General features: G+C 46.9%; 1 protein-coding gene across 4 annotated transcripts in view; it reads right to left on the bottom strand.

Moving 5' to 3' along the window:
- The window catches only part of LOC122683080 (myosin VIIA and Rab interacting protein), a 217,512-nt gene that overhangs the window by 25,313 nt on the left and 166,747 nt on the right, over positions 1-25,452 (bottom strand). For all 4 annotated transcript variants that reach the window (XM_043886620.1, XM_043886623.1, XM_043886621.1 and 1 more), the window contains exon 11: positions 16,396-16,635. In XM_043886620.1, the coding sequence (XP_043742555.1) occupies positions 16,396-16,635 (240 nt within the window). The remainder of the gene's footprint in view (positions 1-16,395; positions 16,636-25,452) is intronic.

The following is a 25,452-nucleotide window of genomic DNA, read 5'->3' as shown; positions in this document are numbered from 1 at the left end:
TCCACCTCTAGGGTCTGGTTTGTGTCGCAGCCCTTTGTGGAACACTGAGTCCATAATATCAACTTCACAATCACCAGACTATAACCAGTAGTCCACGCTTGGGGTCCAGAAGGTGATGAGAAACCTCCAGTGTTTCCTCCATCACTCACCAGTGAGGCAATGAAACAAGTGTCCATCTCAACAAAGACTCAGCTTCCTGCTTGACCGTAACCAACAACAGGACCAGCTCAGACCTTTAAGGAGGCAATATACCACTCTGAGGCAGGAGCCTGCCCCAGTGGCCATGTCAATGGACTAGAGGAAGAAGACCATGTCAGGACCCAGTCATAAATCCCACCTGGATCTTTTCTCTTCTCTCTGAGGACCTCGGGGCAGAGAAGACTCTGCCTTTACTTTTTGTCTCACTACCCACAAACTTATTTTTGCCTTTTCATACTGTTCATGGGGTTCTCAAGGCAAGAATACTGAAATTGTCTGCCATTCCACTTCTCCAGTTCAGTTTAGTCACTCAGTCGTGTCCGACTCTCTGTGACCCCATGAATCGCAGCACACCAGGCCTCCCTGTCCACCACAAACTCCCGGAGTTTACTCAAACTCATGTCCATCGAGTGGGTGATGCCATCGAGCCATCTTATCCTCTGTCATTCCCTTCTCATCCTGCTCCCAATCTTTCCCAGGATCAGGGTCTTTTCAAATGAGTCAGCTCTTCACATCAGGTGGCCAAAGTACTGGAGTTTCAGCTTCAACATCAGTTCTTTCAAAGAACACCCAGGACTGATCTCCTTCAGGATGGACTGGTTGCATCTCCTTGCAGTCCAAGGGACTCTCAAGAGTCTTCTCCAACACCAGAGTTCAAAAGCATCAATTCTTCGGCGCTCAACTTTCTTCACAGTCCAACTCTTACTACATTTTGTCAGAGAAGACTCTTGAAATGTGAGGAGAGCAAACCAGTCAATCCTAAAGGAAATCAACCCTGAATATTCCCTGGAAGGACTGATGCTGAAGCTCATGCCCTTTTTCTTCCTATAAAAACATGTTTCTAGGAACAAATTCTCCCTCCTTTTACTCTTCCTTATAAACTGTTTTCCAAAGACTCACAGCACGTAAGGTGTCACCAGGCGGAGATTCCGAGTCTTTAGAATTCAAAAGAAGAAAATACCTCCATCCTAAACACTGGAAATCCCTGCTTATTTGCGACCCTTGCAAATTCTCCTCAGAATGTCCCAGTGTCGTCATTCATTTCAAAGCTTTGTGTTGGACAAAGAACTACAGACTCCTTCCAAGCTGGAATAAGCATGCATGCTCCTTGCCGGAGTGGCTCAAGCTTGTGAACATGTGGGCAGCAGGGGCTCCTCAGGTGCTTGGCTTCATAGGAAGAGAACAGGCTGGAATGTCGGAGGGCCGATCCCAGGTCCGTCTCCACCCTTGGGTGTGTGCGTGCACACGTGTCTGCCAGTCTCAGCTGCGCCAAATCAGATCCAGGGTCTGGCTGTGTGGTGAACTGGGACTGTGACAAAGGCCTGGGGCATCTATTCATGTGACCTGATGTAAGCCTTGATATGACAGCGCCTAATACAGTGTGGGGGAAAAAGCTTTGAGGATTAAATGATATGTTCAGATTTCTGGGGCAAAGGAGGGAATTTCCTGGTTCCACCTCGAGGATGGTTCTGACACCTATAACAAGCCCTGAACACGTAGAAGTTGAAGGGGCATTGATATTAGGGTTTTTGTGAGACTTAGAAGTGGGCAACAGGGTCTTGCAACAGGCCTCCTTTACCCATCAGGCTCAACAGATATGGCACCTAGGGTGCACCATTCTTTTAGGGGGCCCATGAAAATGTCTTAACTTCTTCGAAAATCGGAAGGAAAAATGAATTCTTAGGTCTAGGCACATGTCTTAAATACATTTTGTTGTTGTTCAGTTGCTCAGTCATATCTGATTCTTTGCGACCCCATGGTGACTACAGCACACCAGGCTTCCTTGTCCTTCACATCTCCTGGGCTTTGCTCAAACTCATATCCATTGAGTCAGTGATGCCATCCAACCATCTCATCCCCTGTAGTCCCCTTCTCTTCCTGCCTTCAATATTGCCCAGCATCAGGGTCTTTTCCAGTGAAGTCAGTTCTTTGCATCAGGTGGCCAAAGTATTGGAGCTTCAGCTTCAGCATCAGTCCTTCCAATGAATATTCAGGGTTGATTTCTTTTAGGATTGACTGGTTGGATCTCCTTGCTGTCCAAGGGACTCTCAAGAGTCTTCTCCAACACCACAGTTCGAAGGCATCAAATCTTCAGTGCTCAGTCTTTTTTATTGTCCAGCTCTCAGATCTGTACATGACTACTGGAAGAACCATAACTTTGACTAGATGGACCTTTGTCAGCAAAGCAATGTCTGTGCTTTTTAATATGCTATCTAGGTTTGTCATAGCTTTTCTTCCAAGGAACAAGTGTCTTTTCATTTCATGGCTGCAGTAACCATCTGCAGTGATTTTGGAGCCCAGGAAAATAAAGTCTGTCACTGTTTCCATTGTTTCCCCATCTATTTGCCATTAAGTGATGGGACTAGATGCCATGATCTTCGTTTTTTGAATGTTGAGTTTTAAGTCCGCTTTTTCACTGTCTTCTTTCACCTTCATCAAGAGGCTCTTTAATTCCTCTTAGCTTTCTACCATAATGGTGGTGTCATCTGCATATCTGAGGTCATTAATATTTCTCCTGGCAATATTGATTCCAGCTTGTGATTCATCCAGCCCAGCATACATAATACATAGTATTAATCTTTATGCCAACATAGTTGTAAAATATGGTTTTCAATGTTTTTTGTGGAGGAAAGGGTTCACAAAGGCAGGAGTGCTCAGGCCCACAGAAGTCATCAGCTGGCCCTGGTCCTGCTGATCTGAAGCCTCTGTGGAGGTGTCTGGGCAGGGCTGGTTCCTGCAGTGGTCATGAGCAGCAACAGCCTGGTGAAGGCCCTGAGCAGGCAGGCCCCTAGCAGAGGATCATGAACATGTGGGAGACCCTCGCCCTAGATTCCCCCACATAATGGAGGGAGATATTGGGAATAAGTGGGTGCGCTGGTCTTGTGGTTTCCTAGTGGAGATGGATCCCAAGGTGACCTCCTCACTGTGTACACACCAGGCCATGAGGCTTAGGAAATTCAGGTTACACTGTATGACTTCGGGGATATAATCTCTCTGAGCCTCAGCTGTGAAATGGAGATAACACCATCCAGCTCAAGGTGTTTTCGAGAAGATGGAATCAGTCAGAACACAGAGCTGTCCGCGTCTATTCAAACCTCTGCCACCTGCCCTGCTGGCTCAAGGTGGGCACATCACTGGTGAAGGCTGGTGGCTTAGACACCTTTTATTAGGTACTGTGTTCTTGAAACAACTTTCCTCGATTACTTGTTTTCTTTCTTTCCAATACTTTTAAACGTTACTTATTTATTTATTTTTAGCTGTGCTGGGTCTTCATTGTTGCGTGGGCTTTCTCTAGTTGCAACGAGTGGGGGCTACTCTCTAGCTGTGGTGTGTTGGCTTCCCATTGTGCTGGCTTCTCCTGTTGTGGCTCACAGGCTCTAGAGCACAGACTCAGTAGTTGTGGCACATGGGCTTAGCTGCCCCGCAGCATGCGGAATCTTCCTAACCAGGCATCAAACCGGTGCCTCCCGCATTAGCATGCAGGTTCTTAACCACCGGACCCCCGTGGAAACCCATACTTGGTGCTTTGAAAAAATGCTTTTTAAAAGTATTTTTTAACCAAAAAAGTTACACTTTGCTGCTGTTTCCCAATTTTTTTCTCTTGCTAAGTAAGAATAATTCTTTAAAAAGCTGCCATGCTGTACTATTGTCTGCCCTCACCATCATTTTGTAAAGAAGAGATACCTTAACACCCAAAAGTAGAAGACATAATATCAGAATACAGAACAGTCTGTCCTAAGAAACAACAGTTGGCAACCTGACACTGACACACTCTCTCTCTCTCACACACACACACACACACACAGGACCCTCTGTTTCCTGGCACTCAGCACACTGAACCATACATGCTGACAGGCAAGAAAAGCCAGGTATGTCATAGCCTAGCTGGGCAACTGAACAAGCCAGGCACGCAAACATCATCTGCCGTTTCCTATCATCACTAATTTAATTCAGGCCTTCAGGAGGCATCTGCTCTCTGCCAGGCACTGCCCTGGGCCCTGCAGGGGATGCAGAGTGAGTAAGCATGGTCCCTGTCCTCAGAGGACAGAGACAGGAGAAGGGTAGGAAGACGCCCAGCAGATAGCAGGAAAGTCCCACTCTACCCTGGGAGCCATAGGCTGAGACCTGGAGAGGGACAAGCAGGTTCCGTTAACATGTGACTTTGGAGTCCGTCTGGAAGCACAAGAAAGATGCGAAGGATACTTCCGGCTGATGGGAGTAGACCTAAGCCTTGGAGATGAGACGGCGTGATGTGCACAGGGAATGGTACTGTGCTCCAGGGTGTGCAGAGGATGACAGGTGGGAAAAGAGAGGGCGGCCTGGGTCCCACAGTGCCCTGAAGGCCACGCTCGGGGGTTTGCATTTGCATCTTGAACAGCTGGTGATTCAGCGCCTTTGCAGGTTTTCACTGCTGTTATCCAGAGCTGTCCTTTTTTGTTGTTTAGTCGCAGAGTCGTGTCTGACTCTTCACGACCCCATAGACTGCAGCACACCAGGCTTCCCTGTCCTTCACCATCTCCTGGACTTTACTCAAACTCATCCATTGAGTTGGTGATGCCATCCAGCCATCTTGTCCTCTGTCAAGCCCTTCTCCTCCTGCCTTCTATCTTTCCCAGCATCAGGGACTTTTCCGGTGAGTCAGCTCTTCGCATCAGAGCTGAAGAACGAAAAGCTGTCATTTACTGAGTGTTTACTGTGTGCCAGGCTCTCAGAGCCTCGTTTAATCTGGGAACCTCCCTATGATGTAGGAACTATGACTACTCTATCTTACAGAGGAGGAACTGAGCTTAGAGAGGTGACATGGCTTGCCCTGAAGGAGCCAAGAACCGCACGCAGGTCTGCCCCATTTCAAAGCCTAGGTTCTTAACATGCCGGCTTGAGAGGCTGAGGCTTTAGGAAGGTAATTCTAACTGCTAAAGGAAGGACAGATTTAGGGCCTGGGAGTATCAGAGGCAGAGGTGAGTGTAGGACACGGTTGCTGCAGCTTGACTCCCAGGTCACAAGGGCTGAGGTGGGGCAGCTGCAGTGGGAACAAATGGATGAAAGGTACACTGTTCTGGCAGGAAAACAGGAAGAATGCTGTGACCGCGGAGCGAACAGCGAGAGGGCAAGCTGCTGCTGCGCTTTCCAGCTGAGGGCTCTGGAAGAAACTCATGCCATTCAAGGAGATTTAAACATCAAGAGAGAGAGAGAGAGAATCTCATTAGATTTTTGAAATAAGGAAAAAACATAAGATTTCAAAGCTCCTTTCTCACAGCCCAGGAGACAGAGTGATTACCAAATGTCAAACTGGAATAACCCCCAAATCACTGATTCAGTCTATATTTTGAATCTAGCTATTTTTCTCTCTGCCTGTAGGGCATATGGGATCCTAGTTCCCTGGCCAGGGATAAAACCCACAGGCCCTACATTGGAAGTGTCCAGTCTTAACCACTGGACCACCAGGGCAGTCCCTGAATTCAGTAACTCTGATGTCAAGTCTTCTGTGCAGGTTTGGGGTAGGGGAACAATCTTCGTAGCGGCTTTAGTAAAAACAAGAACATGGTACACATGCGGGGCTCTCCAGTTTTTCTTTCAGCCCTGTGACAAATGGATGTTCTTTAAGGGGCGAGCAGGGCACTGTGGACATCCCAAGTAACAGAAAAAACTTTAACAGAACCTTCTAAAGACATGTGGGCTCTCACGAAGGAATTACAGGCAGAGGAGAAAAGTCTTCAGTGCTCAAGTTGTGTAAAATGCATACAGGACCTCACTTTCTCTCCTGGGGTATCTCGCTCCTGAGAAAGCCCTTTGAGGGGAAGCGAGAAGGAAGGAAGGATGCCAGCTCAGCGTTAATGTACATCCCCCCCCTGTGCTGGGTCTGACCCCAGACTGCTCAAGGTTTCATGTAACCCTCACAACAACCTGACGTGGAGGCTGTTTTCATCCCATCTTGAGAGATGAAGAAACCGTGGTTCGGGGAAGAAGACGCACGGCTGGGACTGGAGCCCAGAGACTCTGGTCTCTGAAGCCCACGCTCCTTCCCACCAGCCACACCACCTCCTCCACCAGCATAATTCCCGGGACGTAACAGACTGCAGAAAGTGATGGAAGAACAGAATCTAACTGAATAATCAAATCCATGAACAACAGAGAGAAGGGCCTGCAGCCTCCACCAAATGCCACCAATCGGAATGAGCTTGTCGATTTGTATGGGCTGTGTGCCAAGTTGCTTCCGTTGTGTCCAACTCTTTGCGACCCTATCGTAGCCCACCAGGCTCCTCTGTCCATGGGATTCTCCAGGCAAGAATACTGGAGTGAGTTGTCATGCCCTCCTCCAGGGGATCTTCCTGACCCAGGGATCGAACCTGAGTCTCTTACGTCTCCTGCGTTGGCAGACAGGTTCTTTACCACTAGCGCCATCAGGAAAGAAGTGAAAGTGAAAGTCGCTCAGTCGTGTCTGACTCTTTGCGACCCCATGGACTATACAGTCCATGGAATGTCTCCAGGCCAGAATGCTGGAGTGGGTAGCCTTTCCCTTCTCCAGGGATCTTCCCATCCCAGGGATCAAACCCAGGTCTCCCGCACTGCAGATGGATTCATTACCAGCTGAGCCACAGGGAAGCCCACGTTGACTTGTACACCAATGAGCAAGCCACACAACAAAACCTAAGAGCTCCCGAGGGACCAGCTCCTGTTCTGGGCCTTACTGAGCCTACCTGAGGTGCAGCCACCAGGGCAACCAGAGTGAATGAGAATGTGTTCTCTGACGAAACCTGCTCCAAATGTGATCCAGACGTCCCAGCCTGCTCACTAGTTTTCTGTCCCACATCACAGGTGCCGCCTTGGCTCTATGAAATGCTTCTTTCAAATCACCAGAGCAAGCAAGGAAAGTTGTCCAAATGCCCTGATTTCATGTATTTTTTTTCTTCCTCAAAGGTAAGAAAAGAAACTCCATATGTCATCCTAAATAGATGACAGAAATCTGTTAGAAAAATTCAGTGCAAATATGTTTCAGTTCTCATGAAACATAAGGCGCTCCGGTGATGCCTCTACCAACCCGTCAAAATACATTCTCCATGAACAGACTCACGTCCCCAGAGAATGACTTGATGAAAGAAGGTGGCACAGAATTGTGGAAAGAAATTGGAGCACGGACCTAATAAATTAGCATGTGTAATAAACTGAGACAAGAAATGTAACAGAGATTAGAGAATGGACCTCTGGGGATGTTTGGGTTCTGAAATCATCTAGATTTTGATGGTCAAAGTTATATGTGGGAAAAAGAAAAGATTATTTTTGATGGTGATGATTGAAATGAGTATTTAAGAGTCTGCTATTTGCACACTTAGTTTAGTTACAGAGTTAAACCCACTGGTCTGTATGTCTCTCTGAGGTCATTTTCTCTTCCTTCCTGGGTGGAGTCCCCGTAGTCTAGTAACGTAGGCACCTGAGCGTGGCTGCTCCTGCTGACAATGAGAGAGGAAGGGAACGCTGGGGCCACTGCCCTTGACCAAACCTGCCCGGGCAAGTCTTCAGCAGGCAGGACTCCCTGTCCTGGCAGAGGAGGTATTCATGGTCGTCCATCTCCTTTGCTTTTTGCACACTGGCTGTTCTTCAGAAAATCAGTTCCTGATACTCACTGGAAACACGTACCCATGGCTTTCGGTAAACAGGGTTCTGCCAGGGCACGCGCTTGGCTCTGAAGTAGCCTGGTGACACAGGAAACCACCTTCCACGTTCACTTGGAAAGGAGGTGGCACCTGGCAACCGAGGCAATCTTCATAAATATAGGATCCTCCTGCTGAAATCTTTCCAGGTTCTTCTGTCTCACACAGAACGGAAGCCGATGTTCTCTGCATGGCCCACATGGCTGGCTTGCTCTGGCCCTCCCGTCTCCTCATCTCTCTCCTTGGCTATGTTGCCCTAGCTACTCTACATCTTTAGGCGGTTCCTTGAACTTATCAAGGTTATTTCCACCTTAAGGCCTTGCTTGTATTTGCCTGAAAAGCCCTTCCTTTAGATCTTTGCCTGACATTTTTCTTCTTGTCCTTTGGGTTTCAGTGGAAAGCACAGGCAGTCAGATAAGTCAGGGCTATCCAGGACACGTCCTCCTCCCAGCTCCGTCCGTGACTGTCCTGCTGAATCTTCTCTTTGGCACTGGTCACTGTGCATATCTTCCGCTGTGTGTGTTTACATACTTATCAGCTGTCACCCCTCAACAGCAGGTAAATTCCACCAGAGCAGGGACCTTTCCTCGCCAGTCCCTACTGTATTATAGCTCTTAGAATAGTTCAACAATTATTTGTTGAACAAATGGTAAATGAATAGGGATCCAAACTCTAGAACTTGTGCTACCACTTCTCACGGGAAGTTGGCATCTTTTCCGCTAGTGTCTCCTGTACATAATGCTGGGCCTGCCAACCAGGGATGGCCATCGGATTCCTTCGTTTGGGTGAACACTAAGGACCTTCCTCTCCTGCCACATCACTTCCTCCCAAAAAGCAAGTGCACATATGTCTTAACTCTGCCTGACCAGGGGTAAGAGGTGGGTGAGTGGTAAGTATGAGATAAATCATGGGATAAGTTAAGAATTTAGACTATACTTCTGGACTATTTCATTGCATCCTTTACTAATAACTCATAAGTTTAATTACTCTGCCTTTAAAACAAAATGTACTGTCTTAATCGTTCCTCTTTCTTTTCTTTTTCTAAAAATTTCTAAGTTATTCTTTAAATTTATCAGATGATTTTTTGAATCCTTTTAAAAAGATTTTTATTTGAATTACACTAAATGTCTATCCTCATTTTGGAAGAATTCTTCTTTGCATTGTCTTTCCTACCAGCAAACTGGTAGTTTTCTTAGAGATTTGCAGTTTTCTTGTTAAATTTTAACTTCACATTTTTTTTTTTCCTATTATGGATGAATTGTTGTTTAGTTGCTAAATCGTGTCCAACTCTTTTGCGACCCCATAGGCTGTTGCCCTCCAGGCTCCTCTGTCCAGGAGAATTTCCAAGCAAGAATATTGGAGTGGGTTGCCATTTCCTTCTCCAGAGGATCTTCCCAACACAGGGATCAAACCCATGTCTCCTGCATTGGCAGGCGGATTCTTTACCACTGAGCCACCAGGGAATTTCTGTTTTATCTCCCCACCCCTCCAATCTGGTTTGAGATTCATATCTGTACATCTTAATTATGAAATGGGGTGTTCTCATGTAAACCCCAGAACCCCTTGAGCTGTACTGTGTAGTGTGCTGAATGATCGGGACTTGTGAATAGACCTTTTCTTTGAATAGGATGAATTTGTATTTTGCATTCATTTGCATCAAATTTACTATATTCTATTTTTTAAAATTGAAGTTGATTTACAATGTTGTATGAGTTTCAGGTATACAGCACAGTGCTTCAGTTAAACATATCTATCTGTCCTTTCTCGGGTTCATTATAGGCTATTAGAAGATATTGAATATAGTTCCTTGTGCTATACTGTAGGTCTGGATTGTTTATCTGTTTTATATTTAGAGTGCAGAGTTGCTGTCTTCTTTTACAGGTTCTTTGTAACTCCAGTAAATGTTTGTGATCTCTGATTTTACCCTGGTGGTCCTTTATATTTCTCCACACATTTTTCTCCCATTCTATGCAATAGCTATTTCAAACCCTCTCCACAATCCTGACAACCCAATTTCACCATCCCCTCACTTTCAGAAGGCAGACTTGCCTTCTAGTTCGGGGGGCTAGAGATGTAACCAGGCAGGACCCTACGGGGAATTCCCAGGACAGACTCTCCCATGTCCTCTGCCTGCCTCTTGTTTATAGAAAGACTTTACCTTCCTAAGCCAAGCCTGAGTTCTAAAGAGTAAATTTAATACATTTAGAAGTGAGAAAATGGAGAAACAAAGGAAAACAGTCAAGCAAGACAAAATAACAGTTTAGCCATTAAACAAAGTCAAAGACATTTAGTTCCTCTCAAGGGCTATAGATAATATTCTGAGCCATGTCCTTTGAGCTGTTTTGCAGACACTGAAACCCCCGTCAGGCGGACCATATTTACTGCATGCTGACCACCATCATGAAGGCCCCAGACAGGATGGAATCAGAGGGTCAGTGGTGTTGATTCCCGATTACCTCACCACCAACCAATCAGAAGAATGTACACAAGCCGATCATGCACCCTGCAACCCTCTCCCTCACCCTGTCTTTAAAAACTTTTCCCTGAAAGCCATCGGGGAGTTCCCACCTTTTGAGCATTAGCCACCCCTACTCTTGCTTAGGGCCCTGCAATAAACATTAACTTCCCTTCACAGCCCAGTGTCGGTGGGTTGGCTTTACTGTGCACGGTCAAGTTTGCTTCAATAAGTGGGGCAAGGGGTTTGGGGAGGCTTAGAACATAAAACAAATTTTGTTCATCTTCTTAAACATCAGATTTACCCACTTACTTGTATCTGGACCATTCTGTCTTTGCTGTTCCAATGTTGATACCCCACCTGTTTTCTGGACCTCATCCCCTCCATTTTCCCAAAACTCCCTTATTGTTGGACACTTAGGTTGTTTCAAACTTTTCCTAATATAAAAGTATAACACTTGATGAACTGCATTGTGATATACCTTGGCTGCTTGCCTAGTTGTTCCTTAGGATAAATGATGGAAAATAAATTTGCTGGATCAAAGGGTATGCACACTTTGATCGCTTTGAGTTACCAAGTCACCCATGTGCTAATATGTGCTACTTTGTGTGTGTTAGCTTGCCTGGTCCTCTGAACTCTTACCAACATAAATTATCATCCTTTTTAACCATCAGTTTGTTAGGCAAGTGGCATTTCATTATTTCAGTTTGCATTTTTATTGCTGGTCTGAACAAATGCTACACTTTGCCCTGTTCATGGCTGTCTTCCCATTGCCTCAGGGTGCTTCTGCTGAATGGAAGAAATGAATGAACGTACAAACCATATGCCAAGTTCTGGGCTGGGTGTTGCACTGAATACAGTTGAGATACAGTGAAAGTTGAATCTTTTTTCATATGCTTATTGGTCATTTACCCTCTTCTTTTTTGTTGTTTTTGGTGAATTGTCTGCTTATGTAGACTGCCCTTTTATCTACTAGCATTATGAGAATATTAATTCTTGAGGGCTTAGTTCATCTTTTGCCTAGGGAGGAAGATGTTCTGCTGAAGTCCTCGTGATCCAGGAGAGAACCCAGAGGTCTCTTCCCAACCTCAAAGGCCCCTCCCACAAACATGGAGGACAGGAGTGTGGGGATGAGGGCTGCCAATGGCAACAGGGTGAGATGAAACCTCACCTGTTCAAGCACTGTGGATAAGAGCTGTAGCTCCAAGTGGTAAAGCTTCTGTTTTCCCCTGCAGCCAGTTGTTTAATAGGATCTTAGAAAAGAGGTGTTGATTCCTCAACAGGCATAAGGCCTACCGAGATCAGTACAGCTTGTAAGACACAAGTTAGGATTGAACCTTACATTCACGTTCGCACCAACTGAAGACGGAGACACGCTTCTCAAATAACGCTACTGCGAGTGAGAGACACTGAACCCTCATGTGGATGGTGAGCAATTTTACAAGGGTGAGACACGTGTGGACAGTACTTGACTTTATGTTAACACTGTGATAGCAACAAGTGTTTCACAACACATTAAACTGCAGAGACCTACAGCTCTGGGCTTTCTCAGACAACAGTCAATCTGTCTGCTTGACCATTGACCAGGACTGTGTTTCTATGTGACTTGATACCAATTTATGAGGAGTGGCTGTGGGAAGATGTACAGAGTTGTCTCTTATTTGCAGAGAAGGGTACTCAATACTTTTTGCTCAGTACTTTGATGAGAACTGTTTCATGAAACTATGGATAGGGGAGATACCTGCTGGTCTGTGATTCCCTTGTGAACATAAAACACAATGATTCAGCTACCTGTGATAATTAATAAACAAAGACACTTAAATAATGCCTTTAAGACATTGCATGTACAGATTTGACTATAATGCAAGAATTTACTAATCTGGGTCTTCAACAAACACTCATTTTCCAAAAGTTTGACACACAGAACATCTTCTATCATATAAATAGTGTCATAAATGACACTTATTTCAGGAAACAAAAGTGTATTTAATTCATGACATGTCTAGAGCCATGAGACTTTGGAGCCAGAAGGGACCTTGGGGGTCTCTGCTGTAAGCCTGGGAGATAAGGGATTTGTGGGAGATCCAACCCCTGCAGGTAGCCTCCAAACTCTGGCCAGGAGTTCCTGGCACTTCTTTGCATCCTTCCCTCAGGAACACAGCACCTACATATCTAGAGACAGGCGGTTCTAGGAAGCACTTTAGCCAGCCCTTTCTCCCGTAACCATTGGCATGGTCACCTGCCTAGCAGTGGAGGAGAAGCAAATGCTCATTCCTGGGCTTGAAGGATCCCAAGGTATGGAAGGTTGACCAGTGAGGTTCAATGGAACCAAGATGGCTTCAGTTAAAAACATGACCCTCTAGGAGTCCAGATTCCTGGACTAGCCCCAAGCTTTACAAGCTGGTTCTTCAGGTAGTTAAAACTCAGATGGCAGTGATCATCCTTAACTCATCCTCAGGCCCCGAACACCCAGCCAAAGTGAGTCAACTATAGGTACCAGTTCTTTCTGCAGCCAAGGGCTGACTCCCATCCAGAAAAAGCCTATTTCTAAAATGATTCTTCTGCTGCTAGACAAGACTGTGAAGCCCTAATTTCTGCATGAGTTGTCATACTAAGGACACTGACCTGCTGCTGATGTCCCTGTGTTGATGGGAATATGCACATTATTCTGCTATGGACCCCAGATTGCAGAATCCGCGGTAGAGGCAGGAGGGATGTGAAGTCTGGATGAGGCTCTGTCTGTGTGAGGGATCCTCCGGGTCAGGCAGAGGCTGCTAGCAGTCAGCTAGGCTTTTAGGTTTCCCCACTGCTCAGTCACAAACACTGCAGTGAGTGTTTGTGATCTGGGGGCTCCATGTGATCTCTGGTTTGGTTACTGTCTCAGTCTGGTTTCCCCAGAAGCAGACCCCAAGGCATGGCTTCGAGTGCTTGGAGTTTATTTGAGAAGTGGTCCCAGGAACCAGTGGAGGAGTGGAGAAGAGAGGCAGGGAAGGGGAGACAGCCTGCTCGAGCTGGTCCTCGCTGCGGGTGCCCAGAGCAAGATCTACTGGGGAAGTCGGGGCGTCAGTGGGCAGCATACATCCCAGGGTCATTGCCCCCGCAGAGGCAGAGGAGCTGGAGGATTTATATTGTTCCTATCAGTCACCGGATAGGGCTCTTCTCGGGGAGGGGAGCACTGCCTAGACTGTGCTTCTAGACCAGCGTCTAGAGTCTAGACACTCCCAGCCTGCCTTCTGCACAGGAAGGGGCGCACCTGCTGTGTCAGGGACCCCTGGGCAGGTGGACCTTGGGCCAATGTGCAGCAGCACGGTAAAGAGATAAGAAGCACTAACAGCTTCTGGAACAGTCTCTTTAGCCCAGATCCACTCCCCAACCAAGGTGTGTGTGTGTCTGCATGTGTGCACTGGACAGATAGTTGTGATCCTATTACAAGGGAAGTTTACTCTGATCCTGAAGGTGGGAACCTGGGAGGTTCTGGTGCAGTATTTTCCCCATCCCATTCTTCAGAGCATGACAAAGCACCGCATGTGGTTAGGACTCTGGCTTGACACTGCACGCACGGATGGGAAACAGGCACTAACCTCTTCCTTCAGTGCTGGCACAGGGGTGTTACTTCACAACAGTGACGTTTCTTTTCCTTGAGGTTGTTAAGGGGGCTCTGAGGTTATTACTATTTGCTGGGCTCTGGCTTTGTGTTACCCCTATGCTGTAAAATTCAGTTGTCTCAACTCTATAAGGGGGCATGGTTATACCCATTGTACAGATGAGGCCAATGTGCATTTGCCCAATCAACCATGAAGACCCAGACAGGGTCCTAGGGATAGATATAAAAACAAGGTGCATATGGGCTTGTTGACATGCTGGGAGCAAGTTCAAGGGCCACAGGGCAGCTCCAGCCTCTGAGTGGAGAAAGGACTGGAGGGGCCAGAGGGGGCAGCTAGGAGGGAGGTGTAGTGAGCAGACAAGAAAAGGCCTGGACTTAGAATCAAAGTCCAGAGTTTGCAAACTGCATGGTTGTGTTTCACATTCTGTCTCACCCTGAAGCCTATCTCTATACCCTTCTGATTCTAAACAACCTTCCATAGATGGACCTCTATTTCTGTTTTCCTTTAATCAGAGTAACCCATTCTTGATGGAGAAAGATATATTAATTTTCTCTTTTGGTTTGCTATCTGTGTTTTTATATACACTGATTCATGGTTGATGGTGGGAAAGACTTTAACTTTGGGAAACTGGCACATTTGGGAGTTTGGATAAAAGCAACGCCCCTAATTTCCTACTCAGTGAGGGCACAGGGCAGGGTGGAGGCAGGAAGGGTCAAAGTGCCCAGGACTTTCCTCCATTTCCTGCTCACATTCTGCCCAGGAGAGCCCAGTACAGATGGGTGGCTGTGCCTCCAGGAGGTGAGGCTCGCAGGTGAGTGGGGGTTGAATGTGCCGGACTCATCCCAGCCTAGCACCCCACTGGCACAGCGTGAGTTGGGACCACCAGGCAGCAGAGTCAGTAGGCTGTGGGGCCATCGTAAGAAATAACACACTATGCTTCAGTTGCCATCTGGCTCTCAGCCCTAGCAGACAAAATGTGACTGTAATGGGGCATCGGATCAAGCAGCAGGGAGGATCAAAGCTCATAACCGTAGAGGAGGCAAGGGGTTGGAGCCAGCATCCCAGGGAAGGGCTGCCTGTGAAGGCCAGAATCTGCTCTTCACCAACAGACATGCCGGGGAAAGAGGGATACTCCATCCCCAGGCTCAGGACGTGGTTGCTTTATGAGGGAGGATTCAGTGGTTATGGAGGATGGGCTGGGAATGAGTGAAAGGCAGAGTGTGAGGTGTTGGAAGGTTCAGGGGCTCAGTCATGATAGTGCAGACTGCTCTATGGTGGTCCCTCCTGGGCTGGCCAGCCCCTTGCTTAGCACCCCAGCATGGCTGCTGAGCAGATGAAGGGGGCTCATGGACTATATATATGGGTTACCCGCAGTCATTAGCTTAGAGAGCCTGCTCTCAGAATAGGGAAAAAAATGGATCCTAAGTACAAAGAATTCAAGATATTACCAGACAAGATCTAATCCGAGTTTCAGAAGCAGCAGCCTATAGAGGAAGGAGCCTGTGACTTGAGGCCAAGAGGTTTGTGATGCAGCCTCTGAAACTTACTAGCTGTGGGCCTCGAGTGGGGACCTCCACGACTAGTCTCAGTTACTTCCTCTGCAGCACGGGGCTGTGTCTGCCTCCAAGGTTTTACACTAAATGAACTAACACACGCAGAGCACCAGACGCAGAGGAGACAAATGCTGAACAAATGCTGGCTTCTCCCCTTCCACCGGAGGCAGCAGGGCTCACGTCTAGGGTGGACGTACTTAGGGAGGAGCTGTAGGGGGAACCCAGGCATGTCAGGGAGGATGGCGGGAGAGAGGCTGGGATCCCCTTCTGCCAGAGGTAGGGTCTGTTTTCTGTGGTTTTCACACCACATCCCTTGGAACTCAGTGGCCTACTTGGGCTTGGAAGGAATAGAGGACGGTGGGACTGAAGATCAAGTGATTGGGGTTTTGGGGACCCCTCGGAGCAGCAGCGTTTGTATCTGATTAGAACCCTGGGATTCCATATAAGGTTTGTTTGGGAAAGGTTCTAACTAAGTCAAGCCCAGATCTGAAAACTGCAGAGATAATGACCTAGAAGGCAACTTTCAGTGCAAAGATGAGACGAAGTTTTATCACTGGCTAAAAGAGGGCTGGCTAGATGCCCTCAATCCACAGGAAACATTCCTCGTGGGGAGGGTGGTGTGAAATAACACAGCTCTTACCAGTAAGAGAGACTATGGGTACTACATTACAGACTCGAAAGGCAAGGGCTGTCTTGATGAAAGATGGGATATGAGAGGTCTTGGGAGATATCCAAGGACACGCAGGGCTGTTTTCCTGATTGAATAACTCTGCATTAATCAAGTTTTCCTGGGCTCTCCCAAGTGCACAGGGATGGACATTTTAGAGAGTGCTGTTTGGGGTCTCAGCACATCTCAGCACAAATACAGAGCCCCGCCCCAGCGGCAAGAGACCAGGCAGAGACAGGGCGGTCTGCTGTGACTTCACAGCCCTTACCTTCTTCAGCTCTTCCTGGACACTCTGGCTGTTGTCTTCAGAGGACAGACTTTCCTTCTGGTTCTCAGACTCGGTCTTGGGCTCGGATTCCTGATCCTCCCCAGAAGAAGTCTCCTTCTCACTCATTTTCATTGCTAGCTCGTACAGCCTGTTCCTCCGTTTCTCTTCTGCAGTGTCTGTGCTGGCCCGGGGGTGCCGAGCCTCACTGCTGATGTCAGTCTCTGATAAATCACCTGACACCTGAAGGAAAGCCAGAATCATGAGCTGAAGACCCTTCTGCTACAGCCATGCTGTTCCCGATAATCTCCGGGTAAAGGTCAGTCCTTTACATCAGGCTTCCCTGATGGCTCAGCGGATAAAGAATCTGCCTAAAAGGCAGGAGACGTAGGAAACGTGGGTTCAGTCCCTGAGTTGGGAAGATCCCCTGGAAAAAGAAATGACAACCCACTCCAGTATTCTTGCCTGGAAAATCACATGAACAGAGGAGACTTGTGGGCTCCTGTCCATGGGGTTGCAAGAGTCAGGCATGATTTAGCTACTAAACCACCAAAGGTCAATGAAAATGAAGGTAAACTAAACCAGGAAAATGAGGCTCTTACTTGATCTGCTTTCCCTATGGATGGGCTTTTACTTTTTATTCTTACTTTCTCAAACATATGCATCTTAATACTTTGTTAAAGCTTTAGGCAGAACCAATGCAATACTGTAAAGCAATTATCCTTCAATTAAAAAAAAAAAAAAAACTTTAGGCAGGTGAGCATCTTAGTCAGAAAAGTGAATTCAGTGTTTTTCATTTGCAGAATACTTATCCAGTGGCTACTAAGGGCAACACTGTGCTGGTACTGAGGATGCAAGTCTGAGCAGACCACCACCAGCTCCCAGTGGAGGAGACACTAAAACCCTGCTAAGTGCAGAGAGGCAGGGGTGGGGGCGGAGGCTCTGACAGCCCTGCTAAGGGCACCGGATGGGAGGGCTGGGGGTTAGGGAAGGCTGGAAGTGGAAGTGGTGTTTCAGTTGAGATTCAAAGTGCAGCAGTTACCCAGCTAAAAGGGAGAGAGGAAGGAACCTATTCCAGGCAGATCACAAAGATTTTGAGATGGTGTGAGGTTCTTGTGCATCCGTAAGGAATACTATGCCACCTTCCCTTGATAGTCACACAATTACATCTCTGGCTCCTACCATCTCCTGGAGCTTCCTCTGTGAGTAGAGCCCTGACCGGGCCTGGGGAACTCCAGGAAGACCTGGAAATCATTAAGCCTCACTCTATTATTCACCTCATGTTGGACAGATGTGTATGGAATTTTAACAAGATAACCCTCAGCGTACCATCAGGGTCCACTGCACACAATATTAGCTTTTGAATTTCCTCTGAGTTTTTCTGTCCATTTAAAAGGCTTGGTCTTTCATGACTTTTATTCTTTCTTGAAGAACTCCCAAAGAACAAAGAGAAAATGTATTAATTCTGTAAATAAAACTCCTTCCATCTTGCAATTATTATCTGGGTTCATTGGACCCTTTTATAAATCTAAGACACATGAAGAGATTTTTATGATCTCATTTTCCTTATCTTTGGAAATATTTTGCTGTTTTATCATCCTGGGAATTATCTTTCATCATTACTCATCAAATACTTCCAATTATGCTAAAAAAGAGACTAGAATAACAAAAGAGAAAAATGGAATTACTTAGAAGGATGATTCAACATGGAAATAAATCATCACCATTTTGAGTCTGCTTTTAGCTCACTGTATACAGTTGGGAATTCAAAATTTTTCATAATGGCAAAGGAAAATAACTGAGAGAACAACATTTCACAATTATTAGATGACTCAGAGGATGAAGTTGGAGAGCAGCTCCACAGACTGTAACGATGATGGACGAAATTGGTTGTCTAAGTAAAATCTCAGACTAAGAGTCTTCAGATGACAGTGTCCTAAGTGAATTTTCTCAAACCCAAGAATCAATAAGTAAACAAAGAATCGATGAGTAAACAAAGAAAAACTGAGTAAACAATGTATCTATCAGGATAAGAGAAAAGATGGTATTTTCATTCAGTTCCTCATTCGACAGGAACAGCTTCATCACACAACATTTCGAAACAAGAATGTGGACCATCCTGTTCTGCTAAAATGGTGTGGCAGATTCTTTATGAAGTTCATGTATCAAATTTGCTTGATTCAGTTTATAATTGGGCAAATGCTTAAGGGAGCTGTTTATATAAAGGCAATTAAAAGGAGACAGATGATAGAAGTGGAAAAAAAAAATCACCGGACTGATAAACAGGGTCCTTTGGATGATGATTTTTTTTTTTCTGGGCCTGAATAAGAATCAGTGGTGAGGACCTCATGAGAGGTGGCTGATGCCCCCAGCACACTTGAGAAGGAGGAATCCTATGGTCTTAGGACTTGGGGGGAGCTCCACGGGAAGAACAGTCTCTGAGCAGGTTCTTGAGAGATGAGGAGCATTTTAATGTGTTGACATGGGATAGGCATTGTTGATGAGGAAGCAGCAGGATGGTTAAGACCCAGGGTGCATGAAGCTGCTCGGCACAGTTAGAGGAATAAGGCTCAGAGGTGGAGAGCATGGGGAGCTTCGGGGTGGAGCAAACAGGCCCAGGTCAGACTGCAGAGGAGTAAGCGTCTGCCAGGTGGCGCTAGTGGTAAAGAACCCACCTGCCAATGCAGGAGACGTAAGAGATGAGGGCTTGATCCCTGGGTTGGGAAGATCCCCTGGAGGAGGGCATGGCAACCCACTCCAGTATTCTTGCCTGGAGAATCCATGGACAGAAGAGCCTGGTGGGCTTCAGTCCATGGGCTCGCAGAGTCGGACACCAGTGAAGTGACCTAGCGCCGCACAGCAGGCGTCTGTCTAAGGAGTGAGCTTTACCTGTCAAGTGTCTCCCGGCTCCTGCGTCTCCCCAGGCTGCCGGGTGGCACCGAGGGCCCTCAGAAGCTGGCTCATGGAAGACCTTGGGTGTTCCTGGAAGGTGAGCACGCAGGAGCTCCCTAGAGCAGAAATGAGGTAGCTGCCCAGGAGCTGCACGACAGGGTGGAAGCGGATGAAAGTGAGAGCCGAGGTGGGGCCTGAGGCAGAGATCCAGGGTTCTAACTGAGCACACAAGGGCAGAGCCTTAGACACTGGCGGGATGCCCAGGCTGGGGGCCGTGCAGAGGATGACTTGATGAACAGGGGCCCTATCACTGAGAGACCTGCAGGGACCAGAACACTGCTCGCTTCTCAGAGGACACCAGAAGGCCCCTCACAACCCACGACGGTGAAGGTGGAGAAAGTGGCGGGGTTAGATGACTGGTTATTTACTTTAAAAATATAGTTTTAAACAGAAAGTTGATTAAATTGCAAGCGGCTAAGTGTCTGTTGGATTGGCTGGTTTTACATTCCTGGCTCTTCAGAGTGGGGAGACTGATGAGGAAATTTAAGGCAGTTACAGAAGAACAAAAAGTTACCCTTTCTTTGCACATTTATATTTAGTGTGTGGAGTGCATGCTCAGTTGTGTCTGACTCTTTGTGACCTCATGCTCTGTAGCCCACCAGGCTCCTCCGTCCGTGGGATTCTCCAGGCTAGAATACTGGAGTGGGTAGCCATTCTCTTCTCCAGGGGATCTTCCTGACCCGGGATCAAACCTGAGGATCCTGCATTGACAGGTCGATTCTTTACCACTGAACCACCTAAGAAGCCCCTAATGTGGCTGCTGCTGCTGCTGCTAAGTCACTTCAGTTGTGTCCGACTCTGTGCGACCACATAGACGGCAGCCCACCAGGCTCCCCCGTCCCTGGGATTCTCCAGGCAAGAACACTGGAGTGGGTTCCCATTTCCTTCTCCAATGCGTGAAAGTGAAAAGTAAAACTGAAGTCGCTCAGTTGTGTCCGACTCTTCGCGACCCCATGGACTGCAGCCCACCAGGCTCCTCCATCCGTGGGATTTTCCAGGCAAGAGTACTGGAGTGGGGTGCCATTGCCTTCTCCGCCTAATGTGGAGATTCTGGCTAAATAAGGATGATGTTATTGTTGTTCAGTTGCTAAGTCATGTCTGACTCTTTTCGACCTCATGGACTATAGCATGCCAGGTTCCTCTGTCCTCCACTATCTCCGGAGTTGGCTCAAATTTATGTCCATTGAGTTGGTGATGTTATCTAATCTCCTGCCACCCCCTTCTCCTTTTACCATCCGTCTTCCCTTGCATCAAGGTCTTTTCCAGTGAGTTGGCTCTTCACGTTAAGTGTCCAAAGTATCAGAGCTTCAGCTTCAGCATCAGTCCTTCCAATAAATATTTGGGGTTGATTTCCTTTAATATTTGATCACTGGTTTGATCTCCTTGCAGTCCAAGGGAGTCTCAAGAGTCTTGTTCAGCACCACAATTTAAAAGCATCAATTCTTCAGTGCTCAGCCCTCTTTATGGTCCAACTCTCACTTTCGTACATGACTACTGGGAAAACCATAGCTTTGACTATATGGAACTTTGTTGGCAAAGTGATGTCTCTGCTTTTTAATATGCTGTCTAGGTTTGTCATAGCTTTTCTTCCAAGGAGAAAGTGTCTTTTAATTTCGTGGCTGCAGTCACTGTCTCCAGTGATTTTGGAGCCCAAGAACATAAAATCTGTCACTGCTTCCATTTTTTCCCCTTCTGTTTGCCATGAAGTGATGGGACTAGATGCTATGATCTTAGTGTTTTGAATGTTGAGTTTCAAGCCATCTTTTCACTCTCCTCTTTCACCGTCATCAAGAGGCTCTTTAGTTCGCCTTCACGTTCTGCCATTAGATGGTATCATCTTCATATCTGAGATTATTGATATTTCTCCTGGAAATCTTGATTCCAGCTTATGATTCATCCGGCCTGGCATTTCCCATGATGTTCTCTGCATACAAGTTAAATAAGCAGAGTGACAATATACAGCCTTGTTGTACTCCTTTCCCAATTTTGAACAAGTCAGTTGTCCTATGTCTGCTTCTAACTCTTGCTTCTTGACCTGCATACAGGTTTCTCAGGAGACAGGAAAGGTGGTCTGGTACTCTCATCTCTTTAAGAATTCTCCAGTTTGTTGTGATCCACACAGTCAAAGTATAGTCAATGAAGCAGAAGTAGATGTTTTTCTGGAACTCCCTTGCTTTCTCTATTGTCTGATGAAGGCTTGCAATTTGATCTCTGGTTCCTCTGCCTCTTCCAAACCCAGCTTGTTTGTCTAGAAGTTCTTGGTTCATGTACTAAGCCTAGCTTGAAAGATTTTGAGCATTACCATGCTAGCATGTGACATGAGGGCAATTGTATGGTAAAATTTTAAATACCTGATGACAGAATACTCGTTAAGATAAACTAGCATATCTTCTTAACCAAGAAAACCACTTTCTGTGGTCTGCAAGTTCTTTATACTAATCTTTAAATTTTGGTTTTTGTTTCACTGATACCCTAAAAAAAGCACATTGTGGATTACCGGGGCAGCCACCTTACCATTGAGTGCTGCTAGGGGGTTGCCATTCCTTTGTTTGATTTATGCTTCTGGTGGTGCTAACAGGTCTCTTACATTGACAGTATTTAAGTTTTAATGCAGCCATTCTCAAACCAGATACCCTGTGAAAATTCTTGGGTGATCCATGAATTCTCAAGATTGAGAAACACAGCTGCTGCTGCTAAGGCGCTTCAGTCGTGTCTGACTCTGTGCGACCCCATAGACGGCAGCCCACCAGGCTCCTCTGTCCCTGGGATTCTCCAGGCAACAACACTGGAGTGGGTTGCCATTTCCTTCTCCAGAGAAACACAGAGGTGGACATAAATGGAGGTGATGGGTATGTGAAGGGTGGAGGAAGGAACTGGAGGGTTCCTGTGGCTGAGCACGGCCGTGTGGTATGGGTGAACACTGCTCTGGGTGCTGCACACACAGAATCTCATTCAAGAGGTCCTGTCGTTCCCTCTGTATCCCTGAGGACACTAACATTGAGTAGGCTGTCCAAGGTCATGTGGCTAGAGAGTGGCTGAGCTGAAGATGGCCTGACCCTAAAGGCCAAGCTCTTTGCATTCTTCCAAGATAAAGCTAGAAGCTCCACACTAAACCACACTCCTTGGAAGGAGATCAGATTGCAGAACCACAGAACCGGGGAAGAATCCAAGATGCAAAGGATTTAACCTCTTGTTTCATAAGGGGAAATTTTAAAGGAGTGAGGCGATCCTTTTTCTAGCGGCACTCTGGTGATGGGTACTCTCAGATTTTCTCAGTCCCCCTTCCCTTCAGTCAGCCTAGTGGTCTGTCTTTATAGACCTTGGAACCCTGCCTGCTTTAGTTCAAAGCAGTTTTTCTCCACCTCAGCCTCATCACCACCATCATCCAGATTCTCCGCACGTTTTAAGGGAGGAAAGTCAATGTCTTCCAGGCTGGACAACCCCAGTCCTAGCATCACTTTCCCAGAGCTTGCCTTTCAACTGCCAGGTCACTCGAGGTGGGGCGGTGGGAGCCTCTGGGTCTCCTCCATCTTCTTCAAAGGAGCCCCGCTAAAGGATTACGCTCAGATGTCACACGTCAGCCTTCACTGAGTATACCTGGGTGTCCTGGTGGCCCTCGTCAGCCCTGGTGATGAAAGATTCTGAACCTGACCTAAAAATCAGAATTTTGGCAGCTTGCTTTTAGATATTATTTCAGTCAACTACAGAGAAAAGCCCCAACAGGCTAACCAACCCTAGAGACTCTTTACACAGCAAATGGCCATGGTTCTACTTGCAAATCCCTTGGCATACAGAGTGATCCCGAATTTGAGAAGAGCAGAAAGAGCCTGGGGCTGGCTGACTCCACCTATGTCCCGTTTCTTCTGCGGGCCTGGGAAAGCTCTGTCTCTGGTGCCTTAAGGTGGAGGTTTGTCCTCTCCCGATGTATTGATGTTAGCCCCAAACTAGATTTATTCACATGGTGTACTCTGGTGAATAAGGCATTTTTTAAAATAACTGGTGTGATAAGAACAGTCATACCTACAAAAATATACGTCAAATGCTTGGTCAGCTTAACAGGGTGGAAATGGGAAGGTGGAACTTGAAATTTTATCAGACTTAATACTGAAATACATCTGCCTGCCTCGAGGAGCATTCCTCCCTGTGCAAGGGTCTCAGCTGGGCCAGTGGAGCCGCACGGAAGGGACGTGTGAGGCCCGGGCCTTGGGGACCAGTCTGATGAAGGGGGTTATGGGAGCTCAGCACCTGGATGTCCGCTGGAAGGCTCAGTTTCATCCTTTATAGTTACAGGTCGGTTGTCCTGGTGTGATTCCCAAGCTGGTCTCTGAGTCCTCCGTATTATAAAATTGATTTAAAAATAAACAAGAAAAGTGAAAGTGTTAGTCGTCCAGTCTTCTCTGTCTCTTTGTGACCCCATGGATTGAACAGCCCACCAGGCTCCTCTGTCCTTGGGATTCTCCAGGCAAGAATACTGGAGTGGGTCGTCATTTCCTCCTCCAGGAGATTTTTCTGATGTGGGGATTGAACCTGGGTCTCCTGCATTACAGGCGGATTCTTTACCGTCGGAGGCACAGGAAACCTCAGTTAAATCTGGGGCCCAGACCCCTCTTCCAGAGCCCAGGTCCCTCTGACGGGTGGGCTGTGCCCCCGGCCTGTTCCCCTTTGGAATCTCCCGTCTGGCAGAATTAACTACGCCATTTGTTGAAACAGCAACCATTTGCTCCCTGGAATTATGGTAATCTGTACAAGATACGCAGAAAACCATTAGCCTGGACTTCTCAGGTCAGTATTTACATGAGGAATAGGCATTTAAGTCACAGTTATTTTATACTGACTGCAGTTGGCCTGTCACTTTGTGGAAGCATCTTTTAGGAAGGAAGAAGCATTAACAGTGAACTTCATCTTTTTTTTTTTCCTGTCTCTGACTCAGCATTGGAGCTGGGTGTAGATTCAGTCACATGGTCCTTGGATTTTGATAGTGATTCAGTACCTGGACAGTAATGCCAGCATGAGGGTCAGAATCTTGGAAGGGGCACAGAGAGGCTCCTAAAGAATCATGTGCTGAACTTCAGGTCAGGGGCTGGGATAGTGGGGCTGAGGGCTGTTCCCGATCCCCTTCTTTTCATTGCTAACGACCTGCTACCTGCTGTGAGTGGGCTGGATTCCAGTCCCTGCTGTATTGCTGTTGCTTAGTCACTCATCACGTCTGACTCTTTGCGATCCCATAGACTACAGCCCTCCAGGCTCCTCTGTCCATGGAATTCTCCAGGCGAGAACACTGGAGTGGGTTGCCATGCCCTCCTCCAGGGGATCTTCCCGACCCAGGGATAGAACCCATGTTTCCTGCATTGGCAGGCAGATTCTTTACCACTGAGCCACCTGGGAAGCAGTCCCTGCTCTAGAGAGAGCTCAACATTTCCCTCACGGGGTGAGCACGCCTTTACTGCCACAAGTAAGTAAAGGCTTTAACTGACAGGTAGCCCTGATGTTTAATATCTGCCCAAAGTAGGGCCACAATTTAACTACAGCGAAACGAAAGTCATCATTTTTGGTGCGTCCATCCTAAGTCCCTTCAGTCATGTCCGACTCTTTGGGACCGCATGGACTGTAGCCCACCAGGCTCCTCTGTCCATGGATTCTCCAGGCAAGAGTACTGGAGTGGGCTGTCATTTCCTTAATATCCAACAGAGTCCTGGTTAAAAATGTAAAGCTCTGAGCACTTGTGTTCATGCACATTTCTCTCCCCACTAGGGAGAAAACTTAGTAATTCATCAGGGCCTATGACGCAAGAATGTTAAAGAAAAACTGTTATACACAGTAAATATCTCATTGCTTTCTAGGCTTGTTCTCTGCAACCAGCTAGTCATGGAGGCACCCAGAAATTCTAACAAGGGGAATCACTTGACAGGTCATTGTCTAAGATTTTTCTTCTCTGCAGCGGGTATTTGATCATATGTGCTCTGAACTGTTTCCAAGTTACGATCTGTACTTGCGGAGGCTGATGTGGAGGTGGGAGGGAGAGGCATGAGGAACTGGCAGCCTTGTCTCAGAGCAGTTCTTTAAGTTTTCATGTAAAGGAAGGTTCCGTGCTAACAAGCTATGAAAATC

The sequence above is a fragment of the Cervus elaphus genome, chromosome 24, assembly GCF_910594005.1.
Source record: "Cervus elaphus chromosome 24, mCerEla1.1, whole genome shotgun sequence".
NCBI classification, from domain to species: domain Eukaryota; kingdom Metazoa; phylum Chordata; class Mammalia; order Artiodactyla; family Cervidae; genus Cervus; species Cervus elaphus.
The sequence above is the reverse complement of the archived record's forward strand: the minus strand, read 5'-3'. Positions and strand labels throughout refer to the sequence as shown.